The 14,154-nt window shown below is 51.7% G+C and overlaps 1 protein-coding gene across 2 annotated transcripts in view; it reads left to right on the plus strand.

The window, feature by feature from the left end:
• The first annotated feature begins 2,653 nt into the window (after window positions 1-2,653).
• The window catches only part of ELL (elongation factor for RNA polymerase II), a 73,295-nt gene continuing 61,794 nt past the window's right edge, over window positions 2,654-14,154 (plus strand). The window contains exon 1 of one of the 2 annotated variants that reach the window (XM_045081499.1): window positions 2,654-2,833. In XM_045081499.1, the coding sequence (XP_044937434.1) occupies window positions 2,699-2,833 (135 nt within the window). In that variant the 5' untranslated portion in view covers window positions 2,654-2,698. The remainder of the gene's footprint in view (window positions 2,834-14,154) is intronic. The other variant, XM_004760945.3, reaches the window with a different exon arrangement.

Consider the following 14,154-nt stretch of genomic DNA (forward strand, 5'->3'; position numbering starts at 1 on the left):
AATTAAAAAAAAAAAAGGAATGAAACATTGATATATCCTATAATGGGACCAGCCTTGAAAATACCAATCATTTTTTTTTTAGTTCTTTAAAAAAATTTCCCCCCCAATTATTTTTATTTTATTTTTAATTTTTTTTATATTTTCTTAATTAACATATACTGTATTATTAGCCCCAGGGGCTCATATGTGTGAATCCTCAGGCTTACACACTTCACAGCACTCACCATAGTGCATACCCTCCCCTATGTCCATAACCCAACCACCCTCTCCCTAGAAAATACCAATCTTGAAAATAAAACAGCAAGTTATTTTACCGGCAAAATAGTTTATTCAGGAATAGCAGAGGAATGGCAACTCAGGACACTCAAGCTATGACAAAACTCTTGGCAAAATGGAACAAAGAAGTTGAAACATTACCTCATGGAGGAGGAGGAAGTTGGAAGGGGCTGCTTTGGAGGAAAGTAAGAGTTCAAGGTAGTGACAGTTTCTCATTGGCTGAGTTGCATTAGGTTCGTTGGCTGGGCTATTGCTGGGCCAGGGGAAAATCATCCTTCATCTTGCCAGGGTAGCAAAGTAGACTCCTTCCTGTTGGGGTTTGCATTTGAAAATGAGTCAGTAGGGCACAGAGCTCCCTCTTCTGACTTCCTGACTTCATTTATTTACTGAGAGAGAGAGAGAGAGAGAGAAGGGGCAGGGAGTGACGGAGAGAATCTTAAGTAGGCTCCATGTCCAGTGAAGAGCTCAACTTGGGGCTTGATCTCACAACTCTGCGATCATGACCTGAGCCAAAATCAAGAGTTGGACACTTAACCCACTGAGCCACCCAGACGTCCCTGACTCGATTTTAAATGAGGTTGCCTTCATTCAGTTTCAAAAAAACATCATGCTGGGGCGCCTGGGTGGCTCAGTGGGTTAAGCCTCTGCTTTCAGCTCAGGGTCCTTGGATGGAGCCCCAAGCCGCGCCCCCCTCCAAGTGCCCCCCAGTCGGGCTCTCTGCTCAGCGGGGAGCCTGCTTCCCTTTCTCTCTCTCTGTGGGCCTTTCTGCCTACTTGTGATCTCTCTCTGTCAAATGAATAAATAAAATATTAAACAAACAAACAAACAAACATATGCTGAGTTTTTCACTGAGTGCCAGTCACAGAAAGTCACATATGGTATGATCCCAGTGATATGAAATATCCAAAATAAGTAAAAGCATAGACACAGAAAGTTGGTTAATAGTTGCAGGGGCTGGGAAGGGAGGAATGCAGAGTGACCATTTTGGTGGGTAGGGGTTTTCCTTAGCGGTGATAAAAATTTCCCCAAATGAGATAGTTGTAGTGGCTGCACAGTGTTCTAAATGTACTAAATGCCACTGAATAGTACACTGTATTTATTACTTATTTAAGATTTTATTTATTTATCTGACAGAGAGAGGTACAGTGAGAGAGGGAACATAAGCAGGGGGAGTGGGAGAGGGGGAAGCACGTTCTCCTCATGCCAGGCTGTATCTCAGGTCCCCAGGATCATGACCCCAGCAGAAAGCAGATGCTCAATGACTGAGCTACCCAGGCTCCTCTGAATAATATATTTTATTTATTTTTTAAAAAGATTTTTATTTATGGGGCACCTGGGAGGCTTAGTGGGTTAAGCCTCTGCCTTCGGCTCAGGTCATGATCTCGGGGTCCTGTCAAATAAATAAAAATCTTTTTTTTTTAAGATTTTATTTATTTATTTGATAGAGATCACAAGTAGGCAGAGAGGCAGGCAGAGAGAGAGAGGGAAGCAGGCTCCCTGCCGAGCAGAGAGCAGGACGCGGGTCTCCATCCCAGGACCCCGAGATCATGACCTGAGCCGAAGGCAGAGGCTTAACCCACTAAGCCACCCAGGGGTCCCCTGAATAGTATATTTTAAATGGATTTTTGGTAACTTATGATACCTAAATGCTTTCTTAAAATGCGAAAGCTGGACAAACACCATGTCTCAGGAACCTCGAGGATATAGAATTTTATTCTATTAAAACTGTACTTTTATCACTAGCAAAATTTACCTCCTCCCCAACATCCTTAATGCCCCAACAGCCCCGGGCAGGGAATCCCATCTGCTTACCTTAAGAGAAGCTCCGCCAGCCCCACCCAGCGTCCAACGCGCACTCGGTTTGCATAGTCACGCCCATTCACCCCGCCAGTAGCCGGCCCCGCCCCCCACGTGTTTTGCACTGGCCCCGCCCCCTTCTTGCGCTGGCTCTCAACAGAAACCGAGGACGAAAAGCAGGGAGCGATCTCATAAATAATGCATCACGTCAGCAGGCAGTGGGGCGTGGCTTCGGTCATTGCCTGGCGGAGCCAGGGTCATGAATTATGCATCTTGAGGCGGGGCCTGAAGGTGTGCGCGTGTCGGGGCGGAGTCCGGGCACGGAAGTTGTCCCCTCTGGGGCCTTGAAAGGTGGGGCCATCCACGCCTCATGAATATACAGCACCTCGGGGCGGTGACTGTGAACTTCGCCAGGCCTATAGGGGGCGCGACCAGCTGCATTCATGAATAATACAACAATCGGCGGGCCGTGCAGAGATGACCGTGGGCTTCACTAGAGCCATAAGGGGCGTGGTCAGCCGCGTCTCATGAATAATGCAGCGCGTCAGCGGGCGGCGGGGCGGGGCGGGGCTGGCGCGCCGGCGCTGGAACCGGGAAGGGGGGGCGGGGGAGCGATGGTCGCAAGATGGCGGCGCTAAAGGAGGCTCGGAGCTACGGGCTGTCGTGCGGGCGGGTCAGCGACGGCAGCAAGGTGTCCGTGTTCCACGTGAAGCTCACCGACAGTGCCCTGAGGGCCTTCGAGAGCTACCGCGCCAGCCAGGTGAGCGGAGCGGTGCCCGGAGCGACCGTCGGGGACGTCGAGGCGCAGGCCGGCCTCATGCGCCCCTCGCGGAGGCGTCCTGTCCTGGGGGCGCGGGGTCCAGTGTCCGGCGTGCTGCTCGCGGGTCCCTGGACCGACAGGTCGCGGGGTGAGCACCTGTCCGGCTTGAAGCTCGGGGAACCGCGTTCCCTCACGGCTCTGGGAGGTGACACCGGCAGGTGGCCCGGGGCGGCCAAGGGGCTCCGAGCTAGCGCATCTGGTCCGCGGTGGGGTGGGGGGGGGCGGTGTTTGCGACTGAGTGGGCACCTGGAGGCGTCCGGAGCCTTCTTGGCTCACCCAGCCTCTGAGCAGGAACTGAGCTATTCACCTGGCTGGGGGGTGGGGGAGAAGGTTGGGGAGGGTTGAGGTTTTTCTGTCCGGGTCCCAGGCAGGGTGGGTCAGTGGGGCCCCGCTGTTGGGACACCTGTGGAGAACCTGTTCCGTCTGTGTGGGGAGGCTGAGTGTGCACTTGAGGGGGCTTTAACACCAATGAAGCCCTTGAAATTGGGCTCACTCTTGGCTCGTGGGAAGGGGAGTTTGGGCAGAAACTGACAGCTTGTTTGCACCTCCCCTGCTCCTCGCAGGTGACTCTGTCTTACTGGACATTTTTGGAGAATGGGAGTGTTTTGGTTTGGGGGAGAAGCTGTGCATGTGTGTGGGGGGGTCGCTGGCATGGTTCCTTTCCCAGGCTGGGAGCTCTTAGTGGGCACCTGGGAGGGAGCTCTGGCCACCGCACCTGGCCGCTGACTCTCAAACTTCTCAAGGGCCAATTTGGGTCCATCTGGGGGAAGTTAGAGGCGTTTCACTTCTGCCACCTGGCCCAGGGTACGGGGGTTGTGGGGAGGCTGCTGTGCACCTTCTTTCAGGCTTGATTTGCGGACACATCTGGGGCCCTGGTCAGAAACCTGCTTCTTCCCGTTTCTGTTTGTCATGGTGCCCTCTTTGTCGGGACAGAAGTTGCAGGTGCCCAGAGTGGTCAGGGCTTGAGGGGAAGTGGTTTGGGAGCCCTTTTTCTTGTTGTCTGGAAAGTGGGAGCTTTATAGTCATGAAATGGCTGGGGAAGGGTCTGGTGTCGGGCTCAGGGAGGCCCTGCTCCCTGTGTGTGTGTGTGTGTGTGTGTTTGTATATACTGGGAATGGGGGGGCTGAGGGCGGGTGAGGAGAGAGACTAACTAGGAAGGAATGTGGCTTTCTTCCTGCCCCAGACTTGTTCAGCACCATTAGCTAAGTCGGGAATTTCTTCCCCTGTTACGTTCCCACCACTTTCCTGGTGCCCACCTTTCCCGTGCTTCTTCCCACTTTTTTGGGGCAGTTTCCTTCCTGTCCTAGTATCTTGTATCATAGTTTCCCATTGGTAGAAGAGGTCTTCTTTTTCTTTTTTTTCTTTTTTCTTTCTTTTTTTTTTTTAGAAGAGCGAGTTCTTCCCTTGTCAGAAGGATTCCTCAGGATGAGGCTAAGGTGCCCTTGCAGGTGAGAAGTTGGGGTGGGGGAACAACATACATTGTGTCCAGCTTAAGTTGCCCTTCCTTGTGGAATTCCAGTGTGGAGTCTTTTCCCTAGGCAATTCTGACTTGTCCTGCAGGAAGGCAGGCTTTCCTAGAAACAGCTGGGGGAGAGCTCATGAGTCATGTAAATAAGGTGAACTTGGTACCTGGTCACTTATGAGCCCCGCCCTCCCTACCATGCTGCCCTCGCTTGATCTAGTTGTTAGGAAGGCCCGCCTGTGTGTCCACCTCATGCTGTCACACGGCTATTTTTAATTTAGGGTGTTGGTTACATCCCCTAACTAAGCTGGATCTTCCTCATGTGAGGGTGAAGGTAACTGCAGACTCTAAGTAGCTCATCCCACTGGGAGCCCAGCTGTGGATATCAGCCAGGAGGGGCTCCCTTGAAGAACTTCTCCAGTCCATTTGGGGCATCTTGGCCAGCTGGGCTAAACTTTGAGGGTGACCTAGTTTGCATTTTTCTCCGAAGCTGTTTCATTTTTTTTTTTTTTTTAAAGATTTTGTTTATTTATTTGACAGAGACCACAAGTAGGCAGAGAGGCAGGCAGAGCGAGAGAGAAGGGTTGAAGCAGGCTCCCCGCTGAGCAGAGAGCCCGACGCGGGGCTTGATCCCAGGAACCCGGGACCACGACCTGAGCCAAAGGCAGTGGCTCAACCAACTGAGCCACCCAGGCATCCCTCGAAGCTGTTTCATATTTAACATTACTTGTTTGGACATTGTAGTGGACTGAGCTAAAGTCAGGGCAGCTTAGGTGCTTTTGGGTGGTGGGGATAGGAAAAGTGACTTGAAGAACTGGTTTGTGTGACCAGAGAAGTGTATGGGTAACAAAAGAAGAGGTAACAAAACCTCTTCCGCACAGCCGTCAATAGTGTCTGGAGTTTTCTGTCCTGTAGCACTGTGGTTATATGGTTTGCCAATGGCAACTTGTGGAGAGGATTTTTATTTTTACTTTTAATTGCAAAGAGGCTTTTGCAGATTCAGATGTGGCAGGGACTGGAGAGGAAGTTCCTGTGAAACTTTCTCTGTGGCTCAAGAGAGCCTGTAATCCTAGCTCTTGGAGGAGCCTGAGTAAAAGTCCTCCATGGTTTCTCTCTCCAGAGTGGTGTGGCATCTGAGCTGCCTTTGTGCAGACCTGGTGGCCAGCCTGGATTGTGGCAGAAGGTAACATATGCTGCCACCATTGACTTGGACTTCATGCAGTTTCTCTTTGAATTTAAAAAACTCAAGTGAGTCCTGATGTGGCTCCTCCTATAGATCTCCCTTTTCACTGTAATGGGCTACTTTTGGGAGAGAAGAGAGAGGAAGCATACACCTATCCTTCCAAGATAGTGTAATGTGCCTGCTCAGAGAAGTGTTCCCTGGCCACTCTGAGGAAGTGTCCCTTCCTGGGGCGCCTGCTCCAACCACCTGGGTATTTCATTTTTGGATTTGGTGGGCTCTGTTGCTTAGTGACCTTCTCCTCTCCTGGTTTATAAGCTCCTTGGTGGAGAGGAGCATATTGTTGTTCAGTAAAAACTGAGGACCCAGGGGAGGGGCTTAAGAAACCTGAGGATTGTAGCCTAGCAGGGTTTAAATCTTGATTCTATCTGCTTGAGGCCTCGGGCCAGTGCGTGGCCCTCTCCCAGTCCCGATCTTCCCCTTTGGAGGGGAGGATCCCAGTGTCCAACCCTCTCCCAGCTCTGGATCCTTCCTGTCCTCAGGATTGTACACATCACAATAGTTGACCCCTCCCAGCCCTGAGAGTCCTTCTGAGAGCGTCCCAGTGCCCTGTCCTCTTTGAGCTCTGGATTCTTCTCAGGTCTGGGAGGGTCCTACTGCCTGGCCATTTCTGAGCTCTAGATCCTTCTCTTCAAGCCTGTGAGGGTCCCAGTACCCAACCCCTCCCAGCTCCAGATCCTTTTCTCAGGGCTGTGAGGGTCCCAGTGCCTGGCTTCTTTCTGATCCCTGGATCCTTCTCAGGACTATTGAGGGTCCCAGTGCCCTGCCCTGTCTAAGCTCTGGCTCCTTCTTTTCTCAGGGCTGTGAGGATTCTTTTGACACATGTGTGGCCATCAGTGCAGCCCTGACACCTTCCCCTCCCCCTGTGTTCTCAGCATTTGGTTCTGTACCCAGAGCTGGTTCCCACCTGGAGGTTTGAATAGAGACTGTGAGAGACAGGGAGCCTGGGCTCCTGCATCTGCCTCGGTCTGATTGAGCACCTGGTTTGTATAGGGCTCCTGCTCAAGTGTGGGACATTCAGGAGTGACCAGAATGGGCCCCTAGCATCATGAGCTGGTATTCTGGAGGCAGGAGACATAACGTGAACAGGGCAGCACAGAAATTGGTACAAAGAACTTGTCAGCAGTCAGCATCAGGAAGGAAATAAAATGGGGTGATGTGAGGGTGCGGGGCGGTGTGAAAGGATACTGACTGAGAGAGCTGATTCTAGGATATGGCCAGAGCTGAGGTCTCCCTGGTGAGGGGTCCTTTGCAGGGAGGGGTGGGGGTTCCAGGCATGCTGCCTTCAAGCCTTAAGACACAAGAGGCTGGGGAGGGTGTTGGGGCATAGAGGGCGGCTGCTGGGGTTCTGTCTTGGGGAACGGTGTGTGGGGAGAGGAGATGGAAGAGGCCTGGAGCAACTAGCCCATGACTCTTGCAGAGCTGTGCTAGGGGCTGCTCGCCTGCTGCTAAGGGGGCGGCTGTGTGGATGTCATCTCGGGCACTGGTGGCAGGAGGAGCCTTAATTTAGCCTCTGTTCCCCTCCCACAGCGAGGCTCCAGGAGGTAGGCTTGTCTCCCCTTTCTGGGGTTGGGGGTGTGCACTGGGTCCTAAGCAGGGCAGCTTCTCACCAGCGCTGCCTGCTTTTCAGACTGGCCATCTTTAGGAATAGTCAGGGCTGCTCCTCTCAGCTGTGGGCCAGACCCCTCTAAGTCCTTTGTCCAGGCCTCTGTCATCTTGTTAGTGACCTTGGCAAGAAGGCTAGTTTATTGTTTTCCCTATGCATTGGGGGCAGTTGGAGCTCAGCGGGTCCTTTTCTACCTCTCCAAGATCACTCAGACTGCCTTCAGTGGCCTGGGCTGCTTCTTGAGTTGGGGGAGATCTTGGGCTACTGGGGTACAGCTAGGAAAGGGGGTCCCAGCATGGTCTCAAGTTCTTGTTAAACAACAGTGTTTTGGACTCCTGCAAGCACCGGTGACTTGAGTGGCCCTGAAAATTCCTGAGGTTGCTGTAGTGCCTGTACTGTGCCCCCTGCCCCCGATGGTGATAACCAACATCTGTGGATCACACCCCACATGCCAGCATGGGCCCGAGCTGCTGCACACACTCATCTCACCCCTGTCTGTCAGCCCTGCAGTGGGGAATGGTTCCCACCTCTCAGGTGAGGAAAAGGGAAGAGACTCTAGGATGCCATGTCACTGGAAGGAAATTCCCAGCTGGGTCGGGACTGAGAACCAGGCATCAGGCTAGAATGCCACGTATGGCTCCAAGCGCTACCCCCTCTGAAGGGAGGTGGTCCGGTGGAGTGGGCCAGCTGCAGCAGCCTGGCCCACTCGTGTTAGGGGCATGGCTTTCTGTCTTCTGTGCTCTGGCTGTAGGGGTTCAGTTTACATGTGTGTTTCAGAGTGGGCTCTTGGTAGTTCTGGGTGGGGTGAGTCCTTCCTCGAAGGTGTCTGTCTCATAGATGCTGTGGGAAGATGTATGAGTGACCTGACGTGTGGGGTAAGTGATGGACGTTTCTGCAAGGCAGCCAGTGACGCTGTGTGTGACGGGCCAGACCCCGCCTCAGCCACTGTGACCCTTGACTAGGCTTCCGGCTTGCGACACGGTGACTGTGGTGATCGTGTGTAAACAGCAGGCTGCTTGGCGGAAACCCACCCTCTGTTGACTCATCGGCAAGGCCAGAGTTCATCACCCTTGAAGCAGTTTTGACATCATACCCGGATTGTGACATCTCTGGGGAGTCTTTGAAAATAACACTGCTTCTCCCGTTCCGAGTAACTGTGGTTGTAGAGCAGACACGGGAGATCTGCTTCTGGGGCAGCAGACCTGCTTGATGCAGCCTGGCCAGGCCCACGCTGGCCCTACCTGTTGTGCCTTGGGGATTTGGCCTCCTCTGGATCCTTCATTTTTAGGGCCTTGCTCCCCTGCTCCCTGGCCTGGTGATTTTCCCTTTGGTCTGTGGCAACCATGGTCTGGAGTTGTCTGAGATCTTACTCCGGCGATGTGTGGCCGCTGAACAGACGCCAAGTGCCCAAAGGGACGCCTTTGAGACCAAGTGACCTCTGACCTGTAGGCGCAGTGAGTGATAGACAACTACAATGTGTAGTTTTGTCACTTTACTCTTCAGTAAAAAAGCTGGTATCCAAATGAACCATCTAGAGAGAGACCTCCTGTGCCCACGCCAAGTGGCCGTGCAGGAGTCTGATGCTAATTATATTCTCTGGGTCCGTCCCTCCCTGGCCACGTTGTGACGCGGATCTCAGCTGAGTCACCAGGTCACCGGGGCACATTTGTGACTCCCCGCAGCCATTCTGGGGGGGAGTGGACCTCACATGTTTGTGAAGTTCTTGGGGTCACCTAGCTATTATTTAAAAGTAATACATGTTGAGAAGTTTACTATAAAGGGGAGTATAGCTCAGCGTAGAAAACTTGCAAAATACCTGAAAGGAGCCATTTCCTGTTCCTATGGGCATGGCCGTGGGGCTGTTGTTGTCACCTGGGCACCTTCCTCTGTCTTGTGTCCGGGCACCTCATTATCACAGTGGTATCCACGTATTGTGTTAGATCTTACTTCTTCCCTGACACCCTTTTAACTGTTATTCCATATAATCGTAAGCTTTACGTTTTAGTGACTGCATCTCCCTTGCAGTGTTCACCCTAATGGGTCAGTATTCCTAAGTATATGTTCCAGGCATCACACAGCTGCTGGGGATTCCCATGTGCTGGGATCCTTGTCTGCTGTCCCATGCCGAGGGCTGTGCAGAGGCGCCGAAGGGCAGTGAGGGGCGTCCCTGCTGTGCCGGTGCATCAGAGCGGACCATGAGGGTGCGTGGGGCTGAGTGGGTACAACTGTATGATGAATTTGAGGCTTGGGAAACATGTGGTCTGGCCCGTGGTGTGGTGGATGGTCCAGGAGGGACAGGGCTAGAGGTGGGCCAGGGAAGGAGGCTCTGAGGGCCCGAGCTGGGGTGGCACTGGGGAATGGGCCAGGGGACAGGTGTGAGAAGTGTTTGGGCAGCCACCTATGGCTAGTTGGGGAGGTGGACATTTCTAACCTTTCCTGATTCTGGCCATGTGGCAGAAACATCTTCATACTCAGCTTTATTGTTGTGCCTGAGCTGGGTTTGTGAGAGTAGCGTTATGTGTGGCTTGAGATGTTGACAGTTGCCCCTGGAGTGACTCTGGACTGGAGGACGGATGAGGGCAGCTGATGGGAGAGCTGCTGCAGGTCGGTGGCAGGTGCCCGTCATGTCCCCATTGATGTCGAGGAGCCGAGTGGTGGATGTGTATACCCTGCCTTATTGATGCCGGCTCTGGAGCCCACACATTTCTGGGTTGCTGCTTTTGTGCTCAGACATGGGTGTCATGTGGTTCTTTCAAGTGTCCTGAGTGTAATTGGAAGGTGTTTTGAACTGATGTGGCAGCTCTGGAAGCCAGCAGCCCTTTTTTCCCCAGTTCTTAGATTGTGTTCTTTGCTCGGGGGTAGTTGGATGCCAGCTTTCCCTTATTGTGCTGGTGTGACCAGTTTCTGGGTAATGGGTGCTCGGGATATTGGGGGAGCCAAGGCTGGACGGAGGGCAGGTGATATGGTCCAAAGCATTGAGAAAGTTGGGTTGAGGGCCTTGTGACCACTCATCACTTCCCAGCTTTCTCAGATGTGCTGTGGCACAGGTGGCCTTGGATCACCCCATCCTTGAGAAGCTCCTGAGCTGCCTCGGATTGAGGACTGGGTTAGTCCTCCACGCCGTCGTGCCGTTGTGGGTGTTCTCACTGTTCTTTAGATGGGGAAACTGATGCTTGACTCGGGACACCTTTCCTGAATGTGTGCCCTTCCAGTGACCCCCAACTCCTACCTTGGACTGTCAGTGGGTGTCAGCTCCTCAGTGTTTGCCTTGCTGTCCTCATGTCCGTCTTAGACATCTTAGGGGTCCTAATAAGGAGGTGCCTCCCTCAAAGGATGCTGAGGACCAAGAGTTGGGGTCAGGTAGACTGGCTCTAGCTAGCTCCAGCTGACAGCCTGGAGACCCAGACTTCCTCCTGAGCTTCAGTTTCCCTGGGTTGAAGCAACACCTACGATGGTAGTAGGCACCCCAGGTCAGAGGGTCCTGCCATCCCATCCCGTCTTGTCGGTTCCTCCCCTGCCCCTCCCTGCCTTGTATGCATGTTACTATACCATAAGTTTAAAATATCCACTCATTTGTTTCTGTTGTTAAGGGTTTCTTTATTTATTTTAAAAAAGATTTTATTTATTTATTTGACAGATTACAAGTAGGCAGAGAGGCAGGCAGAGAGAGAGGAAGGAAGCAGGCTTCCTGCCGAGCAGAGAGCCCGATGTGGGGCTTGATCCCAGGACCCCGGGATCGTGACCTGAGCCACCTGAGTGCCCTGGCTTTCCCCAGATTCTTTATCAGCCTTTCTGCCAGGAAGCCCAGGCCCCTTGTGCATGTCCCCCTTCACTATCCCTCGAGCAGCCTCACCAGGTGGTGGTGATGGAGTGGGCAGTGGGCAGGGGCCATACAGAGCAGAGGAGGACCTAGGAAGTGCTGACTGAGTTTCTGACGAGACTTCTGACCTGGCCTGGGGGCCACTGCTGATGGAGTATGAGGAGTCAGGCCCAGAGCTGTGGATGCCATGGCTCCGTCTTTACCTTCAGGTTGCATGTGAACTCAGGGCTGTTGGGGAGTCACATAAGGGCAGTCTCAAGGGCTAAGCCCCCTCTCCACTGGAGAATGCTATTCCTTAGGGACGGGAGGTGGGGGTCTGTTTCCTCTATGGTCTACCTTGGGCAAGTGGAGCCCCAGTGTGTAACGGCTGAGTAACAGGGGACACCCCCTACATTTCCCCATGCTCCTTGGCCTCTTTCTGATACGGGGACACGTCCACCACAGCCCTTGTGTGGACATGTGCATGTGGCATGTGGCCTCGTTGTCCTGTTTATTAGAGTGACTTTGGATTTGGTGGTGGGTTGAGGCAGGCCAGGTGCTGTTCTGGGCCTGGGGGCTTCATGATGAGCAGGCTAGCCAGGCTCCATCCTAAGGTCCTCATATCTCTGGGGGAGGCCCATTAAGAGCATGGTGGTGGTGGTGACCATGGGTGATGACTTCTGGGGGGGAGAAACACAGCCGGCTGTGGGCAGGAGGTGCCGTGGGAAGTGGGGCAGGCGGAACCGTCTGGGAAGAGGCTGAGATTGCCGAAGTCTGCGTGAGATCTGAGAGGGTGGCCACAGGAGGGAGGCTGGGGTAGTAGGGCAGCTGGAGGGCGTGGGGGTAAGGGGTGCCCAGGCAGGAAGTTGGGGTTAATTTCATCATTTAGCTGACTGAGGAGTTGTGACTGCAAGGACCTAAGCGGGTATAGACAAGCTCCATCCCCTGTCTAGGCTCACTGTGGGGGTACTGACGCAGTGCTGATTTCATTCATGGATAAACATTTTTTCTGGGGGGTTCCATCCTGTGACTGGCCATGGTCAGGAAGGCCTTGGGAATGCTAAGACCAATCAGTAAGTCTTTATTGGAACCTCTTAGAGTCTTTCTTAAATTATTTATTTATTTATTTATTTATTCATTCATTCATTCATTCATGCTCCTTTCCTTCATTTTGTCCCCTTGTAAAGGGAGATTCAAGTTTCTTGGAGCCTTTTAATAAAAATGGTGGTGAGAGGCGCCTGGGTGGTTCAGTGGTTAAGCCTCTGCCTTCTGCTCAAGTTATGATCCCAGGGTCTTGGGATGGAGCCCAACAACAGACTCTCTGCTCAGCAGGGAGCGTGTTTCCCCCTCTCTCTGCCTACTTTTAATCTTTCTCTCTTTCTCCAAATAAATAAATAAAATCTTGAAAAAAAACTAGTGAGATATACATAACTTAAAATTACCATCTTAGCCGTTTTTTCCCCTTCTTAACCGTTTTTTGTTTTTTTTTTAAGGTTTTTATTTATTTGACAGACAGAGATCACAAGTAGTAGGCAGAGAGGCAGGCAGAGAGAGAGGAGGAAGTAGGCTCCCTGCCGAGCTGAGAGCCCGAAGCTGGGCTCGATTCCGGGACCCTGAGATCATGACCTGAGCCGAATGAAGGCAGAGGCTTTAATCCACCGAGCCACCTAGGCACCCCTCTTAACCGTTTTTGAGTGTACCGATCAGTGGTATGAAGTGTGTGCACAGCCGTCACCGCCATCCCTCCCCAGAGCTTTTTTGTCTTGCCAAACTGAAACTTGGTCCGCATTGAGCCATAACTCCCCCTTCCCTTCCTCAGCCTCTGGTGTCTGCTGCTCTGGTTTTCTGTCTTTATGAATTTGATAACATTTGGGATCTCATATAGCGGAGATCATATGGTATTTGTCCTTTTAAATTTTTTAAAACTTTGTTTGTTTGTTTATTTAAATAATCTTTACACCCAGCATGGGGCTTGAACCCATGACCCCAAGATCAAGAGTTGCATGCTCTGAGCCAGACAGGCGCCCTGGTATTTATCTTTTTATGACTGGTTTCTTTCACTGATCGTAATGGGTCCAAGGTTCATCTGTGCGGTAGCATGTGTCAGTTTCCTTCTGTTGTAAGGCTGACTAGTGTTCCATCATATGGGGTATACCACATTTTGTTTATCTTTTTGTCTGTTGATAGGCGCTGGATTGTTTCTATTTCTTGGCTGCTGTGAATAATGCTGCTGTGAACCTGGGCATAGAAACATCTGGTCAAGTCCCTGCCTTTTTTTCCCCTCCTGGTTTTATTAAGATATATTTGAGATCTAGCACTGTACACTGTATAAGGTTAAGGTGTATAGCATAATAATATGACTGACATATATCATGAGATCATGACCATAACAAGTTTAGTTAACATTTAGAATCTCATGTTGATACAAAAACAGAAAAAAAAGTTTATTTTTTTTAAGAACTCTTAAGATGTTTTCTTTCTTTCTTTCTTCCTTTCTTTCTTTCTCTCCCTTTCCCTTCCTTCCTTTCTTCTCTCTCTCTTGCTTTCTAACATTTTATCTATTTATTTGAAAGAGGGAGTGAGCGGCAAGAAAGAGCATGACCAAGGGGGTTGTGGGTAGGAGCAGAGGGAGAGAGAGAAGCAGATTCCCTGCTGAGAAGGGAGCCCTACACAGGGCTTGATCCCAGGACCAGTGGTCTTGACCTGAGCTGAAGGCAGACACTTAACCGACTGAGCTACCCAGGCACCCCTAAGATCTACCGTCTCAAGATCCACTCTTCACAGGGAGCCTGGGTGGCTCAGTGGGTTAAGCCTCTGCCTTTGGCTACGGTCATGATCTCGGTGTCCTGGGATAGAGCCCCATATCTGGCTCTCTGCTAAGTGGGGAGCCTGCTCTCCGCCCCGCCCCCCCCCCCGCCTCCTCTGCCTGCCTCTCTGCCTACTTGTGATCTCTGTCAAATAAATAAATAAAATCTTAAAAAAAAAAAAAAGATCTACTCTTCACAATTTTCCTGTATATCACATAGCCATGTTAACTGTAGTCATCAAGTTATGTATTACATCTCTGGTGCTTATTTATCTTATAACTGGAAGTTTGTAGCTTTTGATCCCCTTCCTCCATTTCCCCTCTCCACACCCCCTGTCTTTGGTGACC

Source organism: Mustela putorius, unplaced genomic scaffold, assembly GCF_011764305.1.
Source record: "Mustela putorius furo isolate JIRA1106 unplaced genomic scaffold, ASM1176430v1.1 tig00000095_pilon_pilon_pilon, whole genome shotgun sequence".
NCBI lineage: Eukaryota > Metazoa > Chordata > Mammalia > Carnivora > Mustelidae > Mustela > Mustela putorius.